Consider the following 16,639-nt stretch of genomic DNA (forward strand, 5'->3'; position numbering starts at 1 on the left):
GTTATTGTAAAGAAAAAACCTTAGAGCATCTTTAATTCTCAAAAGACTCTGAGCAATAAGTATTACTTAACAAACCAATATTTATAATTAAAAATTCTGATCACTTTTGTGAACTTCTGTTGCCATTCAGTCAACATAAAAGCAATGTCTGCCTGCCTGACATTTTCAGAAACAAGCCAGTGGCCTAGTGTCTTTCCAGAAGAGTCAGTCCCTGTGGTTTGGAAGGAATTAAGTATAGATGCTTTAGGGATAAGAAAAGGGGATCGTATCTAAAAAATAGTAAGGACAAAAAACAGAAGAAGGTGAAGACAAACAGCAGAATGTGGTGAAAAGAAAATAACAGAGAAATGGAGCAAAGAAGTTAAAATGGAAGCTTAAGTAAAAAGATTATAGCAAGAAAAAAGGATAGTTCTGCCACTGCACTTGCATGTTACGTATGTCATCAAGTAAAACATTTCCTGAAGCAGTCTCAAACTCAAGGAGCTTTTTGTTTGGGTTGGGTTTTTGTTTTGTTTTTAAATAAGAACAGTGAAATCACTTCTCCTGATAACTTTGAAGTTGCCTACAGTGACTTTTGCCTTTAGATAACTAGCATTTACTTCAACAAACTTGACTGAATAGTATATTTTTTTCAAAGATTTAGCAACTTTGTTGAAATTTTGTGAAAATGCAGGACTAATTAAAGGAGGTGGTTCCAAATGTGTGTTTTCACTGAGGTAAGATCCCCCCCACAAGAAAAAATACAAGTGTCTTAGTTGCAGGGAAGAACTTTAAAGCTGTACTGAAGTTAAAATTACAGAAAATCAAACTGTATTAATTAATGACAGCTTAGGTTAATTAAATATGAAACTTTCATTTATTGTTATAATGAAAATGTTTAGTTAATTTGCTCAGTATTGGGTGCAAAACTGTAGCACTGAGTTCTGTGATTACTTGCACCATGAAAATACTAACATGATGTGTTTTAAATGGGCAGCCTTGCAATTTAGACTGTCATTTTTTTTCTTGGAATGAGAGAAAATGGATACTGGTTTGCTCTCTGGCCAACTTCTACCATTTTTAATTTAGAGAAGCTTTTCCGGTGAAATATTCTGTTGTGTTTCTAGTTATTCCTCTTTTTTCAAGTGACAGTCTTCAAGTGTTTCAATTCCAGACTGAAATTTTTCCTTGCTGAGCTTAGCATTTCTTCAAGACTGTAAAACATGAAATGCATAATATTTTTAAGGGTAAGACAAAGACCAGATTTTGGAGTTAGAAGTGTGTCTGTTTTAGAATTAGGCTGTTATGTAATTCCTAACAGTGCATTGCATGTGATATTTACATGTTTTCTACACTTTTTTCTCAGAAGAGAGATCAGTTACAAGATGAAGAGGAAAGAAAGAGCTCCTGGGTTAGTCAGGAGAGACAGAAAACACTGGACAGACTGCGCACGTTTAAACAGGTAATAGAAGAAAAATTGGTTTTTTCCACCAGTTTCATTTACAAAAGTAATTTTCACTCATTCTAGGACTATACTATGTTATTAGCCACTGTCTTTCATTGCATAGTTAACTATTCTTTGGAAAGTTTACAACAAAATATGGTATAGGTAGTAACAATTTCCTCTGGCCAGTGCCATAATAAGTCCCAGTGTCATAATAAGCTTCTTATCACTCTTTCATCTATACCTTGTGACAAGACACCTGGAAAACTCCCCTAAAAAGTATAACCTACATTTCCCACGAAGATCATTACCGTTGTCTACACTACTGATTGCTAGAACACCTGCCTAACACCTGCCCCTCCTTCCTGTTATGATGTAAGTGTCAGAAACTCGATAGAATATGGAATAAATGAGACAATATAAGGAAAGGAGTGAAAGTGAAAGAGAGCAGAGAATGTATTAGTTGTCAAAGACTTCTTTTGGCTTTGCTGAATACCTAACAAAATACAGGTATGAGAAGCTTCTTTACTGGAAAGCTGCCTTGCTCGGCAGTATACTCTTCAGTTTGCAAGGCGTTTGATTTGCATTGCTTCTGTACATCAAAGCTAATTTACTTATTTTCTCCAGCAACTGCTAATGAACTGGCTCTGTGTATGAGTGTGTTTATATTATTACGGTCTCTGTTGCCTTAGGCGTACCATAAATGTTTAAAATGCATCAGACCTGTATATCAGAACAAGTTTGAATTCTTTGCAAAAAAATGGCTGTGAGTGAAACTAATATGAAAAGACAGATATTGAGGCAGCAAATCTAAGAACTAAATTAAAAATACTTTCAAAAGTCTCAATATTTGATGTTTTCAAGAGATGCTTTTTTAAGCAGTATCATTCACATCTAAGGCCAGTGTTACAGAGGACATTGTTGCAGAGGGACCCATTGGCCAGTTTTAGAAGAGGAAAGCAAGAGGGAATTTTGAATTATGGTTTTCAAAAAAGGTTTTGAATGTACTGTCTGATCCTTGGTGAAATCCTAATTCTAACCTATGTCTGTCCCTGACTAGGTCAATCACATATAAATTGTGACTTAGCCAAAACTAAAAATAAAGAAAACTTTTGCACAAGTATGAGGATAGATTTGCCTTGTTTTTACATCCAGAGCAAAATGAATGAAAATAATAGATGAATTCTACTTGTCAGAAAGGCAAACCCTAATGACAGGTACTTAGAATCTACAACAGGGCATTGTGTTTATTTATCTAATTCTTAATGACTTATTTACTTTAGCGGTACCCTGGACAAGTAATACTTAAGTCAACCAGACTACGACTAGCTCATGCAAGAAGAAAATGTGCAGCCAGCTCAGTGTCCTATGTTGATCAGCCTCAATCTTTGCCAGCAACTATACAAATCCAAGAGAAAAATGAAGAGATAGAAGTGGAAAATGCAGTTCAGCCTTTGCAAGTGCAAGAATCTACATGCTTAGAACAACTTCAAGATATCTCGTTACCTCCCAATGGTGTTACCTCTGAGGTGCCGCATGTTAGTACTTCTACGCTTACCAGTAATGAGCTTCAACCAGAGACTGTTAGTGTAGTACCACTTCCACCCCCTTTGCCTCCTCCACCTCCACCTCCACCTTTGCCCTCCAAGGAAGATGACACAAAATCCTTAGAGAAAAGCGACAGCATTGTTAAACGTCAGAGTGAGGAGAAAGGAGTCCAGCACTCTTCTGGTTTCCCACCAGCACATCTGTTTGACAGCAGTCAGCTAGTCAGTGCCAAGAAGAAGCTGAAGAAGACAAGTGATCTACAGAGTTTACAGAGGAGAAGAGGTAACATTTCACTTCTGTGTATATAGTTCTAATACACAACAATTCCTTTTTTGAATTGCTCTTTAGAGAAGTATATGCTGTGGGAAAGTTGTTAAATCCTTTTCAGTTGACAAATGTTGGCAACTCAGATGTTAGGACCTTTACAGCTGTGTGCGTTATACTTGTGCAGTGAGACAGAAAACACTTGTGAAACTGATTGTATGATATACCATGTTAGACTAGCTAGAAAATGGAACTAAACGATGCCTAAAAAAATTTTCCTATCCTTCCTTGCAGCCAGCACTGCAAAGACTGTATACTTCACCTGAGGGTACAGTGTTTATTTAACAACAGAATTTTGTTTCATTTTTTACCTAATAAATTGCATACTCATCTTGGGACACAGGAAACATTGAGAATGCAATCTTCAAGGTTTCTTCAAATATTCATGGGAAAATCCAGAAACTCTTTAAGTGCCACTGAGAGCTGAGTAAGAACATATGCATTTAACTACAGCTGGAAATTAAATGTGTAATCACTCATCACAGCATGTTAATAAATACTTAAAAGATCAAAAATTTCTTTTGAAACTGAAGAGAATGAATAGAGCACAGGGCTGACCTGGGAGATCTGTTACAACTTGTGAATTATGTGCTACTTGTTTTTACCTGTTTATCCATTATCCCATATGAAGTGGGGCATATAGCAGCCGTGTTTGGAGAAAATAATCCTGGCATTTCAGTGAAGCATACTATATTAAAGCTAAGTTTTCACTTGAAAAGCAGAGATGAAATTTTCAAAAGCACTCAGCTGAACTGTTTTACTGGAAACTACTAGAAAAATACTTTTAAGTAGACCCCTATTCACACAGCTGTAATGTGGCAGTAATAACATTTTATTAAAAATTCCATCTGTCTCCGTCATTTACATCTGCGGAAAAGATCCCACTATTAACATTTCCCTCATCCAGATAAAATGAAAATTAGAACTGTCTTCATCAGTCAGACAGAAACGAGGTTTTCCTCTAAAATTGTTCTAAAATGACTGAAAACCCTTGAAGCAACTGCAGTTGCAGAATTAAGCTCTTATGAGTCTTGCAAATTGCTGGAATAGTGTCTTAAGTTCATTATCTATTTTAATGCTGCTGTGTTCCATTTTTGTTTTTGTGAAAAAAAATGTCCAATTGTTTGGTGTTCTGATATTCTTTTTATCTTGCAATTTTATATAAAGCACATATTATGTATGCAATTTGATATATTTCATAAAATGACAAATGTAAAATCAAATTATATCCTCCCTCTTTAAAGTGTTGTTAATGTCTGCAGCAGCTTTCTGTCTGCTGCTCTGTATTCCCTGAGAATGTTCCAAATGTCTTAAGTGGCTTCAGAAATTTGACTGTGTATGGTGTTCTACAACCCTTTCTTCCTCCTCCAGATGTGCAGTCCTGTATTCTTCTATTCTTTCTTTTTTCCTTATGACTATTCCAGCTGTCTGGGCCACTAGTCTGATAGACAAAGCCCGCTTATAAACACAAAATAGGTTTTAAAAGTTTATTCTACAATATAAAAAAAAAAATGGACATGGATGTTCATCTTCTGATTGACATGTGCTGCACGTTGTGTGTGCTAGTGTATACAAGCTATTTCAAACTCGTTCTTTAAAATAATGCAGTCTCTGGGGTAGACATCTTACCTCTTCAAAGAGCCAATGCCTGATTTTTATAAATCCAGAGAGCTAGTATCAAATTGGTGATAAAGGCAAGATTTGTCATAAGGTACTACCTCTTATTTCTCTTTTTTTGTTAATTATAAAGGAGGGGAATTTATAGGCACCCCATGACTAGGTGCTAATACATACCTGAATCCAGAGAAGCAGGAAAATGCATGCTGTTGCAGTTGATTATACTGCTGCTTCCCTTACTGTCATGTAGTAGTAGTCAAACAGTAGGTAGAATCAGCCACGAACTTTAAGTGCTGACAATGGACTGCACAGCCCAGTGCTTAAGATGCATACTCATTACCTGAGTGTCAAATTCAACAAAGGTAATGTAATAAGCACTTTGATTTGTTGGTTTCATTGCACCTGTTTTGATTTTCCTGACTACAAACAGGAAAGCCATCTTGTTCAAAAAGTTTTGCTGCCTTCCTGATAGGAGATTAAATGGCTTCAGAAATAATAGTTGTATCTTTGAACCAGTTTTGACCTGGTAATTGGGAAGACACATACGGAGGCTAAAACAATAGTAGAGCTACTGTTATTCTTCTGGTGTGGGTCTATCATATTAATAGTATGTGGCTACTTTTTGATATATAGGGAATAAAAATGATGACTGATAAAATTTAGTAAAAAATGTACTGAAGGTCTTTTGATTTACTGCAGTGAGTTCTCCAATGGATGAAGTGCTGGCTTCTTTGAAACGTGGCAGCTTTCACTTAAGAAAAGTTGAACAGAGAAGTCTCCCTCCTTTTCCTGATGAAGATGATAGCAATAACATCTTGGCACAGATCAGGAAAGGGGTGAAACTGAAGAAGGTGCAGAAAGATGTTTTGAAAGAATCCTTTACAATTCTGCCTGATACTGACCCTCTGACGAGGAGCATCCATGAAGCATTGCGACGAATTAAGGAAGCATCACCTGAATCAGAGGATGAAGAGGAGAGTTTGCCTTGCACAGACTGGGAAAACTAATCTGTAATTAATCTACATTTAAAAAACCCCAAAACCAACAAAAAAAGCCCAACAACAAAAAAAACCCCAAACCCCTTAGAAAACCAACTTCAATACTTTTTGCATAACAATAGCAGCTAAGCCTCTGGTTGTGCATTCTAGGAAGCTTAGTATGAATGTGACTAAACTACCTGATATCCAGCATGGTAAAACATGCACATAGGAATTTAGTATCACTGACTTTTCATAGAATTCAAGGTTTATAGTAAGGAAAGCTTTTTTTAGGCAACATCTTAGCCTTTTATTGTTTTAATATTTTTGCTGAATATCAACAGGACTGCTCCTATAAAAAGCTCTATTTTATTTAGTAAATTTGAAGGAGCTGTTTGCAGCTTACCCAAAAGCTTTAAAAAGCTTTTAAGAAACAAAGCAGCACAATCACTCTTGGACACACCTTGTACTTATTTTCTAGTTACTCTAGCCTTGTAGAAGTTTAGTGTATTGTATCACTTCAGACTGAATAGTTCCAGGTGAAGGACCACTAGATTTGATTGCTGAACATATTGAAATCTCGTTTGTTATCCTGGGTGACTGATTCTTTGATAGCTTGATTTCCATCTGTAAATTCTCTGAATTAACTGACTTTCCAGACTATAAACAGTAAATATACAAATATAATTTTTACTTCTACTGCTTATATGAATCCCATGAACTTGCATTATGCTAAGCCACAGTGCTAAGGTACAGGTATTAAGATTAGGCAGATGAAGTTAATAATTTCACAATGAACCAGAAATTGTCAAGAAGATAGTTTTCAAAATTATGGGTGCATCAGTTGCAGAAACAGGTTCTTGAATACAACAGCAGCATACAGGACTATTCTGTCGTGGTGCTTTTCTGTTACCAGCATATGGGTGAACTTTAGTCTCAGTGAGAGCTGCCACTACACTTAAAATTTGGAGAGGAAAGAGGTGTGGCAATCTGTAAAGAATTTAAAAATCTGTTTAGAAATCAAAGTGTTTTCAAGAATATGGAAGATACTTACAGTCCTTGCACAACAGCTCCTTGTAGGAGAAAGGTAGCCTTTTTGGATGTTTACAGTCAAGCCTTTCTACCTTCATTAGTTATTTCCATAGTTGAAGAGTGACTTGATAAAGTGCTGCAGCTGTTTAAAAAGTCATGGTGACTTAGTGCATCATCTTCTGAATGTTGTCGTGGTTATGAAGTATTATGAATCAAGCTGATCCATTGGTATGCTATTTTCAAATAATATTTCAAATTTTTAAACAGGAAAATAAGTGTTACCTTTACTTCTTCATGAACTAGTCATTAGCCACACTAATGAATTAATACCATTTAATTATGGCATGTTCCTCCTATTCCATCCCAAATATACTGCTAGTTTTGGAGTTGAAAATCCAGGAGTGGAGGTGAACTTAAACCTTTGCTGAAACTCAGAGTGGAAATAATTTTACTTGGATATAACTTATTTCTATTAATTGCATAATGAAAACTCCCACTACCATATTCCTTCAGAAATCAAGTGACAGCTACAAGAAAACACATGCCTTGAAACTGACTTGGCTTTCTCAATGCAATTACTCTCTCTTAATTGCCTAGATAACTGAGGAAATTTAAACTTTGTGGTTTAACTTCGTGATTTTAGTAACTCTAACTTATTCTTTGGGATTTTGCATTTTTTTATCAAGAAGGCTGTTTAATACTATGGGTATTTTTTTTAAAAAAAAAAAAGAGGGAAGGCATTATCCAAGAGTGAATTTTAATTTTTTTTTAATTGAATTGGTGGACCTCCTAAACATTTTCCATTGGGAGTGTATCCTCTTAGAATTCTTACATGTATATTGCCGTACAATACAAATACACGCTTTCCTCTGCTATCCTTTGCAGCTCCATAGTTTAAAGTGCAGGTTGAAAATCACTGCCATGCAGTGCCTGTAAGACACTGATTATTTTCTCATTTTTATGAGTATACAGTTATGATATCATGCCCTTTTAAGGGTGCTTTCCTGTCAAATGCTGGGGCCCTATGAAATGGAACTGGGACCTAAAGCAGGATGCAGTGTCAGAATTCTGAGTACGTGGTCCTTGTAGTTTTTCACACATCCGAGACCTCCTATCTCTTACCAATATCATATTTGATTATGGAAACAATCTGTTTTCCTGAAATGAGACTATTTAACAGATAGTACAGATTTGATTGAAAATTGGTTGTAAAAAATAGCTAACGGCTCAGAAAGAAGGAACAGGCCCCAGGTATGGAAGCAGATGAAATAACCTGGGAGAACAGAATTGAGACAAAGCCCTCATGAAATTCAGCTGAATAAATACTTACCGCATAGATGAGTGTGCTTGCTTGAACATATAGATTGGTTACCCAGAATTTGTTACACAAGTGCAAAGTCATACCATGCTTTAAGATTCACCTTTTTTTTAACGATAAGCTCTGCACGTACAAAAAACAGTTGCACAGAGATTTTAGGTTGAAAACAGTTATACAATGTATATTGGCACATATGTTAAGAACTATGCTTAATACAGGTATATCCTTATATAGGCTAAATGTAATGCAATTATTTGCCTTAGGAGTGAAGGCTAAATGTAATATAATGATGTGTGTCTATCAGGGGCCAAAAAATGTCTTAATGTATGTGCAAGAAGTATTAACAGTGCCCACTGAAGTGGTTTTCTTAATTATTGAATTTTGAAAACAAACTAATAGTAACTAAATCCTGCAGGAGATCTAGTAATCTCTTTTATTACCTGCTTTATGAGCTAACTTCTATGTAAAGTTTCTAAGAGCAGTTCCCTCCTTATGAACACAATACCACGAACAAAAATGTTGAGGAATTCTGTGTATTGGAAGTACAGCTGAACAAGTAGTATGAAGGTGCATAGCTTCTGTATGAAAAATCAGAAGATTACTGGTTATCCAAAGGACCCCAGGCCTATGTTTGTGTGTGTGTATGTACGTAATGGTGCTCATAAATCACTGTAATATATCAAGAGTACTGTTAAGTAATGCCAAACCTGGTTTTCTTATAATGGAGAAGAAACAAGCTTTTTTTCTCCACAGTATGCTAATTCAGTATTTCTGGCCACTTCAACCTTGAATCTGTGTTCACTGCCAATGATAGCAGAAGGCAAAAACAAAAAAAAAGACCTAGTCATATTCTGTGTCCTGGCTCCAGAGTTAGTGTGTCATTACCGTGGGAGCAAAGAGAATCAAGGCTTTTGAACATGAGACTCAGTGTTGCATGTTGGAATTGCCTAATATGTTGATCAGAGAGTATTTGTACAGCCATTTAGCTTTTCAGATGTTGCTTTTTTTTTTTCCCCAAACAGGTGGTTCGCAACCACTGATGAGAGAAAAGAAACCCCAGTTGAAGATTACTTTTCCTCTTCGCTTCTGAAAATTCAGAGCCAGCAGTTACGACCATCAAATCCACAGGAGGCTTTCTTTGGCAAAGAAGTAATCTTTCTTTGGCAAATTATTCCATTCAATGAAAAAATTGCCTGAAATTTTAATTTTTGGGTCGTTTTTTTCTTTAATTTGTTCCAAAAATTCTGGTTTGGGCAGAAAGCTAAGTTGTTTAGATGTGCATTTTATATAATCAAGAACACCCAATTATCAAGCACTTTTTATATTTGTGTTGTAATGTGTGGCCAGTGACGTTTTGGGGGGAGGGGGGAGGGGCATTTTGAGCTGAGAGAATACTTGCTTTTAGAGTAACTTTGGGGTTTGGCCAAGACATCAAACGACCTATAAAACCTCACCTTCACTGCATCAAATATATCTCCTTTAAAATCCAATCAAATGGCTCCTTGCAGAGAAGGTTGCTATGAAGTTGTGTGGTACTCCAGAAAGAATTCCTAGTTGTACTACGGTAGCTGAAATTCAGTAACATGTAACTAGGACCTTTTTTCTTCTTAGTTTGGAGAAGTGTATGTCAGTATGTCAGCATGAAAAATAACAAGTGACCACAGAACAATAAGAAATGAGCTAAATTCAGTACATATTCAATAGTGTGTGTGTTCACAACATGGTACATTTAGCAAGACATACTACAGCACCTTTTTAGAAGGTCATTTGTAGTGTTGCGGCTTTTTAAAATAGACATTTTCATGCATTTTTAAAAATATTTCACTATGCTGAACTAACTACTTTTATCTTTTCTTATAAGGAGCAGTATTTCATTATTTTATGCTTCATTTTTCTCTTTTGGTTTAAAATGGCTTTTGATTACTGTAAGCAGCCTTCTTTAAAAAGATCCAAACACTTAAACATACTGATAATTCAGTTGTGAGAATCGTGCTTCTTTTGCTGGTTTTTATTATTCCGTTTAGTGGCTGCAAAAATGTTTGTATTTCATACCCAAAAGCCTAGTGGCTGAAAAAAAGGTCCCTTTTGATTCTGACTGTTTTTTTTCTAAAGGAAAGTTACAATTTCCTCTGCCCTGAATAAGTAAAAGTAATCTAATCTTCATGACTAATGGCTGCAGGTACTACTCTTATGATACTCCAGTACTAAAAGGTATGTCAGTACCTTGTACCATCTAGAAACTGCATGTCATTATAAATTCAGCCTGTTAGAATTCTAAGAAAACCAAATTTTCACTGGTATTTTATTTTCACTGGCATGACATATCCTTGTTTGACAAATACAGCCTTTGTCCTTTATGTAGCGCATTCCAGTCACTGTTCATCTTGTAACAGGTCGGAGACAAACTGCTACGTGGATTTGTTGGGGATTTTTTAAGTGAAGTTAGGCATTGCTGCATCATCTAATGGAACACATTGTATGTTAGTGCTTTTAACAGGAGATTTCATGTCTTGCCATTTATTTATATAAAAAGGAACAGAACTTACCTTAGCACTAGGCTATGTAACTTAAAAGAACCTCAGCTAGTGGATGAACTAGTTGTTCTGCTGTGGCTGTCCTGAAATTAAAGCTCAGTCAGACCTCTTAAGGGGATATCACTTTACCGTTGCTATCAGCAGGCATTTTCTTAACCTCGTTGCCTTATTTGTAAAGTTGGTGAACATTCATTTCCAAAGCACCTGTGAGCAGTGTTACTCTTAGAGTTTTATCAGTTTTGCTCTATTAGTCATCAGGTCTCTATTCTTCTATTCTGACACCAGTTCTATGAAACACTTCATACTGGCCTTCCAAGGACCTAAAACTACACAATGGTTTGGTTTTTTATAAACTGCTTCTCCGAAACCTGAGTTACATGGTGTGGTTGTAAGCTGTCTTAATACTGTGTTCTTTTAGCAGTAACAGCAATTTCAAATTCCATTATATTCATTTGACATTGCCTGTACCAGGTATGTGGTACAGGTGTGGTGTATTTTTGCTTTACATTTATCTGTATTTCCAGCCACACCACGTGTTAAAACTGAGGTAAACAAATAAGGTTTTTGGCTGTAGCACAAATCAGAACTGTGATGTGGAATGGTAACTAAGATTATACAATCAATCTGAAACTTAGTGCTAAATTAACTGTAGTGATTGAGCTACTTTTATGTCCCTTTCTATCTATTTTCCAACCTGCAGTTTTATTCCTTAAATTTTGCATATTGGACACTAGCAAGATACCAAGGTGAGGAAAATAGTGTAATTTTGAAGTATAGGTGTAATAGTGTCCTTGCACGACATTTGTCTGCAGTTTACCAGTGTTGTGGTTTATCTAAGTAGTTCCATGCTGTACTGTTTTCAGATGTTTTTGCCACATGAGCTGTCCTCTTTGCTTTGAAAAATATGTGCATGATTGAGAAAATTTACTGTCCTTAATCTGGTTTATTTTTAACTGAAATCTTAGGTTCCTGTAACAGCTTAGTTTATAGAAATGGAGTTCTCATATGAATATACATTTTAAGTGCACAATGTAAGTGGTCGTTATGCTGAGCATAGCAGCTTCTATCAGTTCAAAACTACCATCTCAACGTGGAAAGTAAACCTTTTTTGTCCCCACATACTGCTAAAAAAAATCCTGGATTTTAGTCCTCCATGAGTCACTAGATGTCACAATTTCACATAATTCTCCACTTTGATCTAAAAACTGTGCATATGTAGTGTACAGGCTAATGCATAAAACTTTCCATACTCTGTAATGTGAAATTTTGCATTGGGATGGCTGGAGCAGCAAATAGGGAAAGTATAAATATATTCACAAGAAACTTAAGGGAATTAAGACAGTCCTGCAGTCAGTTTGCTTCCTCTATAGCTGAGAAAAGCTGTAACAATTAGGTAGGTCCTTGAGAAATCATAGCAAGCATCACTACAGAAAAAAAACCATAAATGCAAGGAAGTAGAGCCTCCGTAAAAAAGATCTTTGTACTTACTATTTTTCAGTTGTGGCTGGACTTTATTATTGTGGCTGCCTTGTTCTGTTGCTAGTCATTTATGTTAAGCAGTTTGTCAGCTTTCATTCTTTTTCTCATTTTTAGAAACTTCTTTGTTCAGTTAAAACTGTTTTAGTGTAGTGTATCTGATCCAGTGAAGTGAAGACTTGGATTGCATTAGATTTATTGAACAAATGCTTATGTGAGGACTGAAAAATCTTTTAGGAGTGGGAAAAGAAACTGAATACTCAGTTTCTACTGAGATAACCAAAACACAAGGTAAAAAGCAATAGCCTTTTGATCAGAAATGGAATTTGCATGAATGTGAATTCCATGCTTTCATTCACAGAGGTTCCAGATCCTTTACGAATGACCAACAGTCTTATGTTACTGACTTCGATATTTTTTCAGATGCTAGTTACCTGTCTAGGGTAGATGAAGGCTTTTTTATTTTTCTTAAATACCATTTCTATTTCTGGGTTTTTTTGTGTTTGTGGTTTTTTTTTTAAATCTGACAGTCTGTGTCCTACACCAGACACCTGTAAAATAGATTAGTATGATTACATAATGTGTTTTTTTGTGGCTGCATTGGGGATAGAATTCAACATTTTTAACTACATTATTTGTAAAGAATCATTTTGAGTATAAGCACTATATTCTGTAATGTTTAATATTAAAGTAATGAGAGGTGCATTATTGAAGATGCAACTTACTGAGAAGAGGAGGCAGAAACTTCGGTTAATGTTACTCTTGTTCTGTTTGTTGCACTGAATTTTGAGGTTTGTAAGTCAAGTTTGCTTATGTGTGTAGTCAGATTTTATTTTTAATTGCAATGCTTATGTAATTAAATTACCTAGGTATATCTTTGGTAATGATTCCATAAGCATGGACAAGATGTTAAGTTTAGCACTACAGAATTAATGTTAAGAACAAGCGAAGCTTCTTGCAAAAGAAAGGAGTTAACAGAAGCACCTTACTGGGAGAGTGCATTGCATGATTTCAGTGCTACTGGAGCTGACAGAGACAGTAGGTCATCCTAAACTTGACTGCAAGTTGCTCTTTGGTGCAATAAGCACATTGACGTATTGCTATCAGTGCTGTAAGAAGTACAGCAATGACTGTTTTTAACCTATAAATATACTGTAACTTAAACTTTTCCTCCAAAATAAATCTATATTTAATTGCTGCCTAATACAGAAATACTTAGAATTTTTAGGAGGGTCAAGGGTGGGTGGGCATGCCAGTATATTTTTGGGGTGGGCTTTTGTACATACGATTCTTTGCACTTCCCATTCAGTTTGACTAGTAATACAAAACTCCCATCTCTGACTGTGGTGAATCTACAACCTGACATTTATGTATTGTCATTGTGATGTAGGTCTTCTAGATTCTGTGGCCGAGAGCTTCAGAATTTCACAGAAAAAATTGTTCTTTCCATTCTCAAATGTGAATGCTCTGATATATGTCTAATATGGAAAATGACCAAGCAATGAATTTTACTACGCTGAATTTCCAATATTAATGTAGAGTATTGTTTAAAGCCGTTTTGATGAGTATAGTCCATACTCTGCAGAGATTTTATTCCAGAGACTGTCACCTATTCAGTAATTAGTTTGCTGTAGACTAGCTTGAGTTTCAGATCTAGAAACATGTTTATGTTTTCTGAATTCAGAAATTCTGAACTTTGTTTTCTGAATTCGATATTGGGGATATTAGCTTAATGTCTTGCAGCTTGTAACTGTGTTTGCTATATGTTTTGAATTTCGTCTTAAATACATACAAATGCGCCATCATAAGATGAAATTTTAAGAATTACAGATGGCTGCAGGTTTTCTTGCATGAATGAAGCCAGTGAAGTTTAATGAAACTAACTTCTTTGTTAAGCCTATTGAATAGAAATAATCAAAAGAAAATCAATTTGCCATTCACTGGCTTTGTGCAATATTATCAGTAGACTCAAACACTACTAGCACATTGTGCTTGGCTTTAAGAAAGTTCTTGAACTCCATTATATTCAAAAGAACATATTAAATGTGTATTTTATTGTAAATGACTCTGCAAATTTACTATGCCTAAAAATGCTCAATGTTATAAAGTATTAAGCAACAACTATGTTTAAAATAAAGGTAAAAACATTTCTAGCAATACCTAAAAGCTAAAAAAAGTTTTAACTGTCTGCCTTCTGCTCTTTTTTCTTTAGTGCAGCTTTTCTGCAATGCAAGTTTATTGCTGTGTTTTTCATGGTTTTTTTTATTGTCATGACTTAAATTAACACCTGTACACAAAGTACTGCACTCACCTTCATGTACACGCGATGTAACATCATACTCACAGTTTTGGTGCTTTAAAATATTCCTTTTGTCTTTATTAAAGGATATTTATTTGACTACTGTCTTGTTTTAACTTTGAATATGTACCAACATTAAAAAAAATTGTAGTACAGTTCAATTCCCACAAAAAAAAATTAATATTCATTTAGGTTCCTGTTGTTACTCTTAACTCAACCAGCTGCCTGCCATTTCTTAACGACAGATGGTGGTGCCTAAGCTATGTTGCAGCAAGGAATAATTATATTTAGGTAACAGCTTTGTAAACTGTCACGTAAACAATTTAGGGATTACAGAAGAATCTTGCTCTTAAATAATGCAGGATGGTTGTGCTTAAATGCAGGTCATGCACACTTTCCATCTCTTAATCAAAAGACAAAAACACTATGAAAACGAGTAGATATTTGAACCCAGAAATATTAAGTGCTTAGCTCCCTTATTACACTCTCCTACATGTTTAAACCTAGCTAGTGGCAATGCTGTTACATGGACGGAGCAAGCCTCCAGCTGCAATCACTTAAAAAGATAAATAAAGATACTGGAAAAGCTCAAATCAAAACCATGTGGCTTCTCCAATATTTGATTTTTTTGTATATGTACAAAATAGTTAAAAAAGAAAAGTAGATTTTATGTAAAGAACTCATGCTTTAGAAATACCTTCATGAATGTTTTGAAGAGTTTAAAAGTTGGGATTTTTTCCAGGGGTGGGGAGATATCCCAAAATAGATGACTGATATGTCCCGGAGTAGAGTTGCCAGCTGTTTGGTTTTATTTTTTTTCCTGTAGCCATTTTGTGTTATTATTTATCAAGACTTAAATCTTATGAAAATATTCATGATGTGGCAGAGATATGTTTGTGTCATGTATCTTTTCACTCCTGTGTTTCTGGTACAAGAAAAGAATTACATTGTGGGCAATCAGTCTAGGCAGATTCTGCGCCCAGCTGGTCCTTTAGCATGAGAAATAAAAAACAATTGGTGTATTTAAGGAACAGGAACTTTTTACTGCAATTACTATCTTGAGAGAAGAAGAAAAAGGTACAATATTTCTAATGACACAGTGAAACAAAGATTGCATTTGTAGTAGAAGTCTACACTGCAAAGTGTATTACCCAACATCTGAGGCTGTCTGGCTCAGGTATCCTAGTGGTGTTTTTCACTTCAGGTGATAATGGCATATGCTATTAACTTTGGGTTGTGGCAAAACAAGTAGGAAATGTGTTTTCAAATAAGCAAGTTCTTCTGATCATCACTGACTCTTGTTTTGAGAGAAGAAGGTTGTATTTGTGGCAGGGGTCTGTTCCCAGTTCACCATGCCCTTGGCACAGTGAGTGACCCATGTGAGGGTGCCTTCACACCTTCTGCTCTGCAGAACAAGCTTCCATTTTAAGGGTATTTGCTGCCATCAGCTGGTGTCTGCTTTGGCTCTGGCTTCTGTAGATAAATAGCTGCTTTTTTATGACTCATGGATATTCTAACAGCTTGGAAATAAATTTGGTGCATGCATCAGAACTGCAAATTAATGAACATATCTGTAGACACAATTGGAAGGTAGTGGCATGCTACTTAAGTAGGACTTAAGTGTTTGTACAACACATAGAAGACAGAGATGGGTAGAACCATCATTTTCTTCATGTTTGTTACATGTCAGATGTAAAGGAAAGGTACATTGTAAATAAATATTCACTGAGCCAGTCCTCAAACTTGTTGATAAAACACCACCTCTCTCTGACAGAAACTATTGGTAGGTGTAGGGTTTGTTTCTGTTACAGTACTTACTATTCGGCAGACGAGAGGGAAGTGAAAATGGAAAGTGAGTTTGTGAGATCCCTTTTTTCAGAACTATGAACTGTTCTTTTCTAAGAAGTTCTTACAAAGCCTTTTTTACAGGCTTTGTACTTCCTGTCTTAAGAGGGAGTTTAAATGAACCTGGACTGTTGCAGTATCTCTGAATCACCAAACCACCAGCACGTTACTGCTGCCACCATAATCTGAGCTTTATGCTCATGTCACTGATCACTTACCATAGTGTTTTCCTAATAATAAAGTAGC

General features: G+C 35.7%; 1 protein-coding gene across 2 annotated transcripts in view; it reads left to right on the forward strand.

Moving 5' to 3' along the window:
• The window catches only part of JMY (junction mediating and regulatory protein, p53 cofactor), a 66,636-nt gene extending 51,989 nt beyond the window's left edge, over positions 1–14,647 (forward strand). For both annotated transcript variants that reach the window (XM_069880724.1, XM_069880723.1), the window contains 4 exons: positions 1,346–1,441; positions 2,707–3,253; positions 5,612–5,922; positions 9,262–14,647. In XM_069880724.1, coding sequence (XP_069736825.1) covers positions 1,346–1,441; positions 2,707–3,253; positions 5,612–5,919 — 951 coding nt within the window. In that variant the 3' untranslated portion in view covers positions 5,920–5,922; positions 9,262–14,647. The remainder of the gene's footprint in view (positions 1–1,345; positions 1,442–2,706; positions 3,254–5,611; positions 5,923–9,261) is intronic.
• The last annotated feature ends 1,992 nt before the right edge of the window (positions 14,648–16,639 follow it).

Source organism: Phaenicophaeus curvirostris, chromosome Z, assembly GCF_032191515.1.
Source record: "Phaenicophaeus curvirostris isolate KB17595 chromosome Z, BPBGC_Pcur_1.0, whole genome shotgun sequence".
Classification (NCBI taxonomy): domain Eukaryota; kingdom Metazoa; phylum Chordata; class Aves; order Cuculiformes; family Cuculidae; genus Phaenicophaeus; species Phaenicophaeus curvirostris.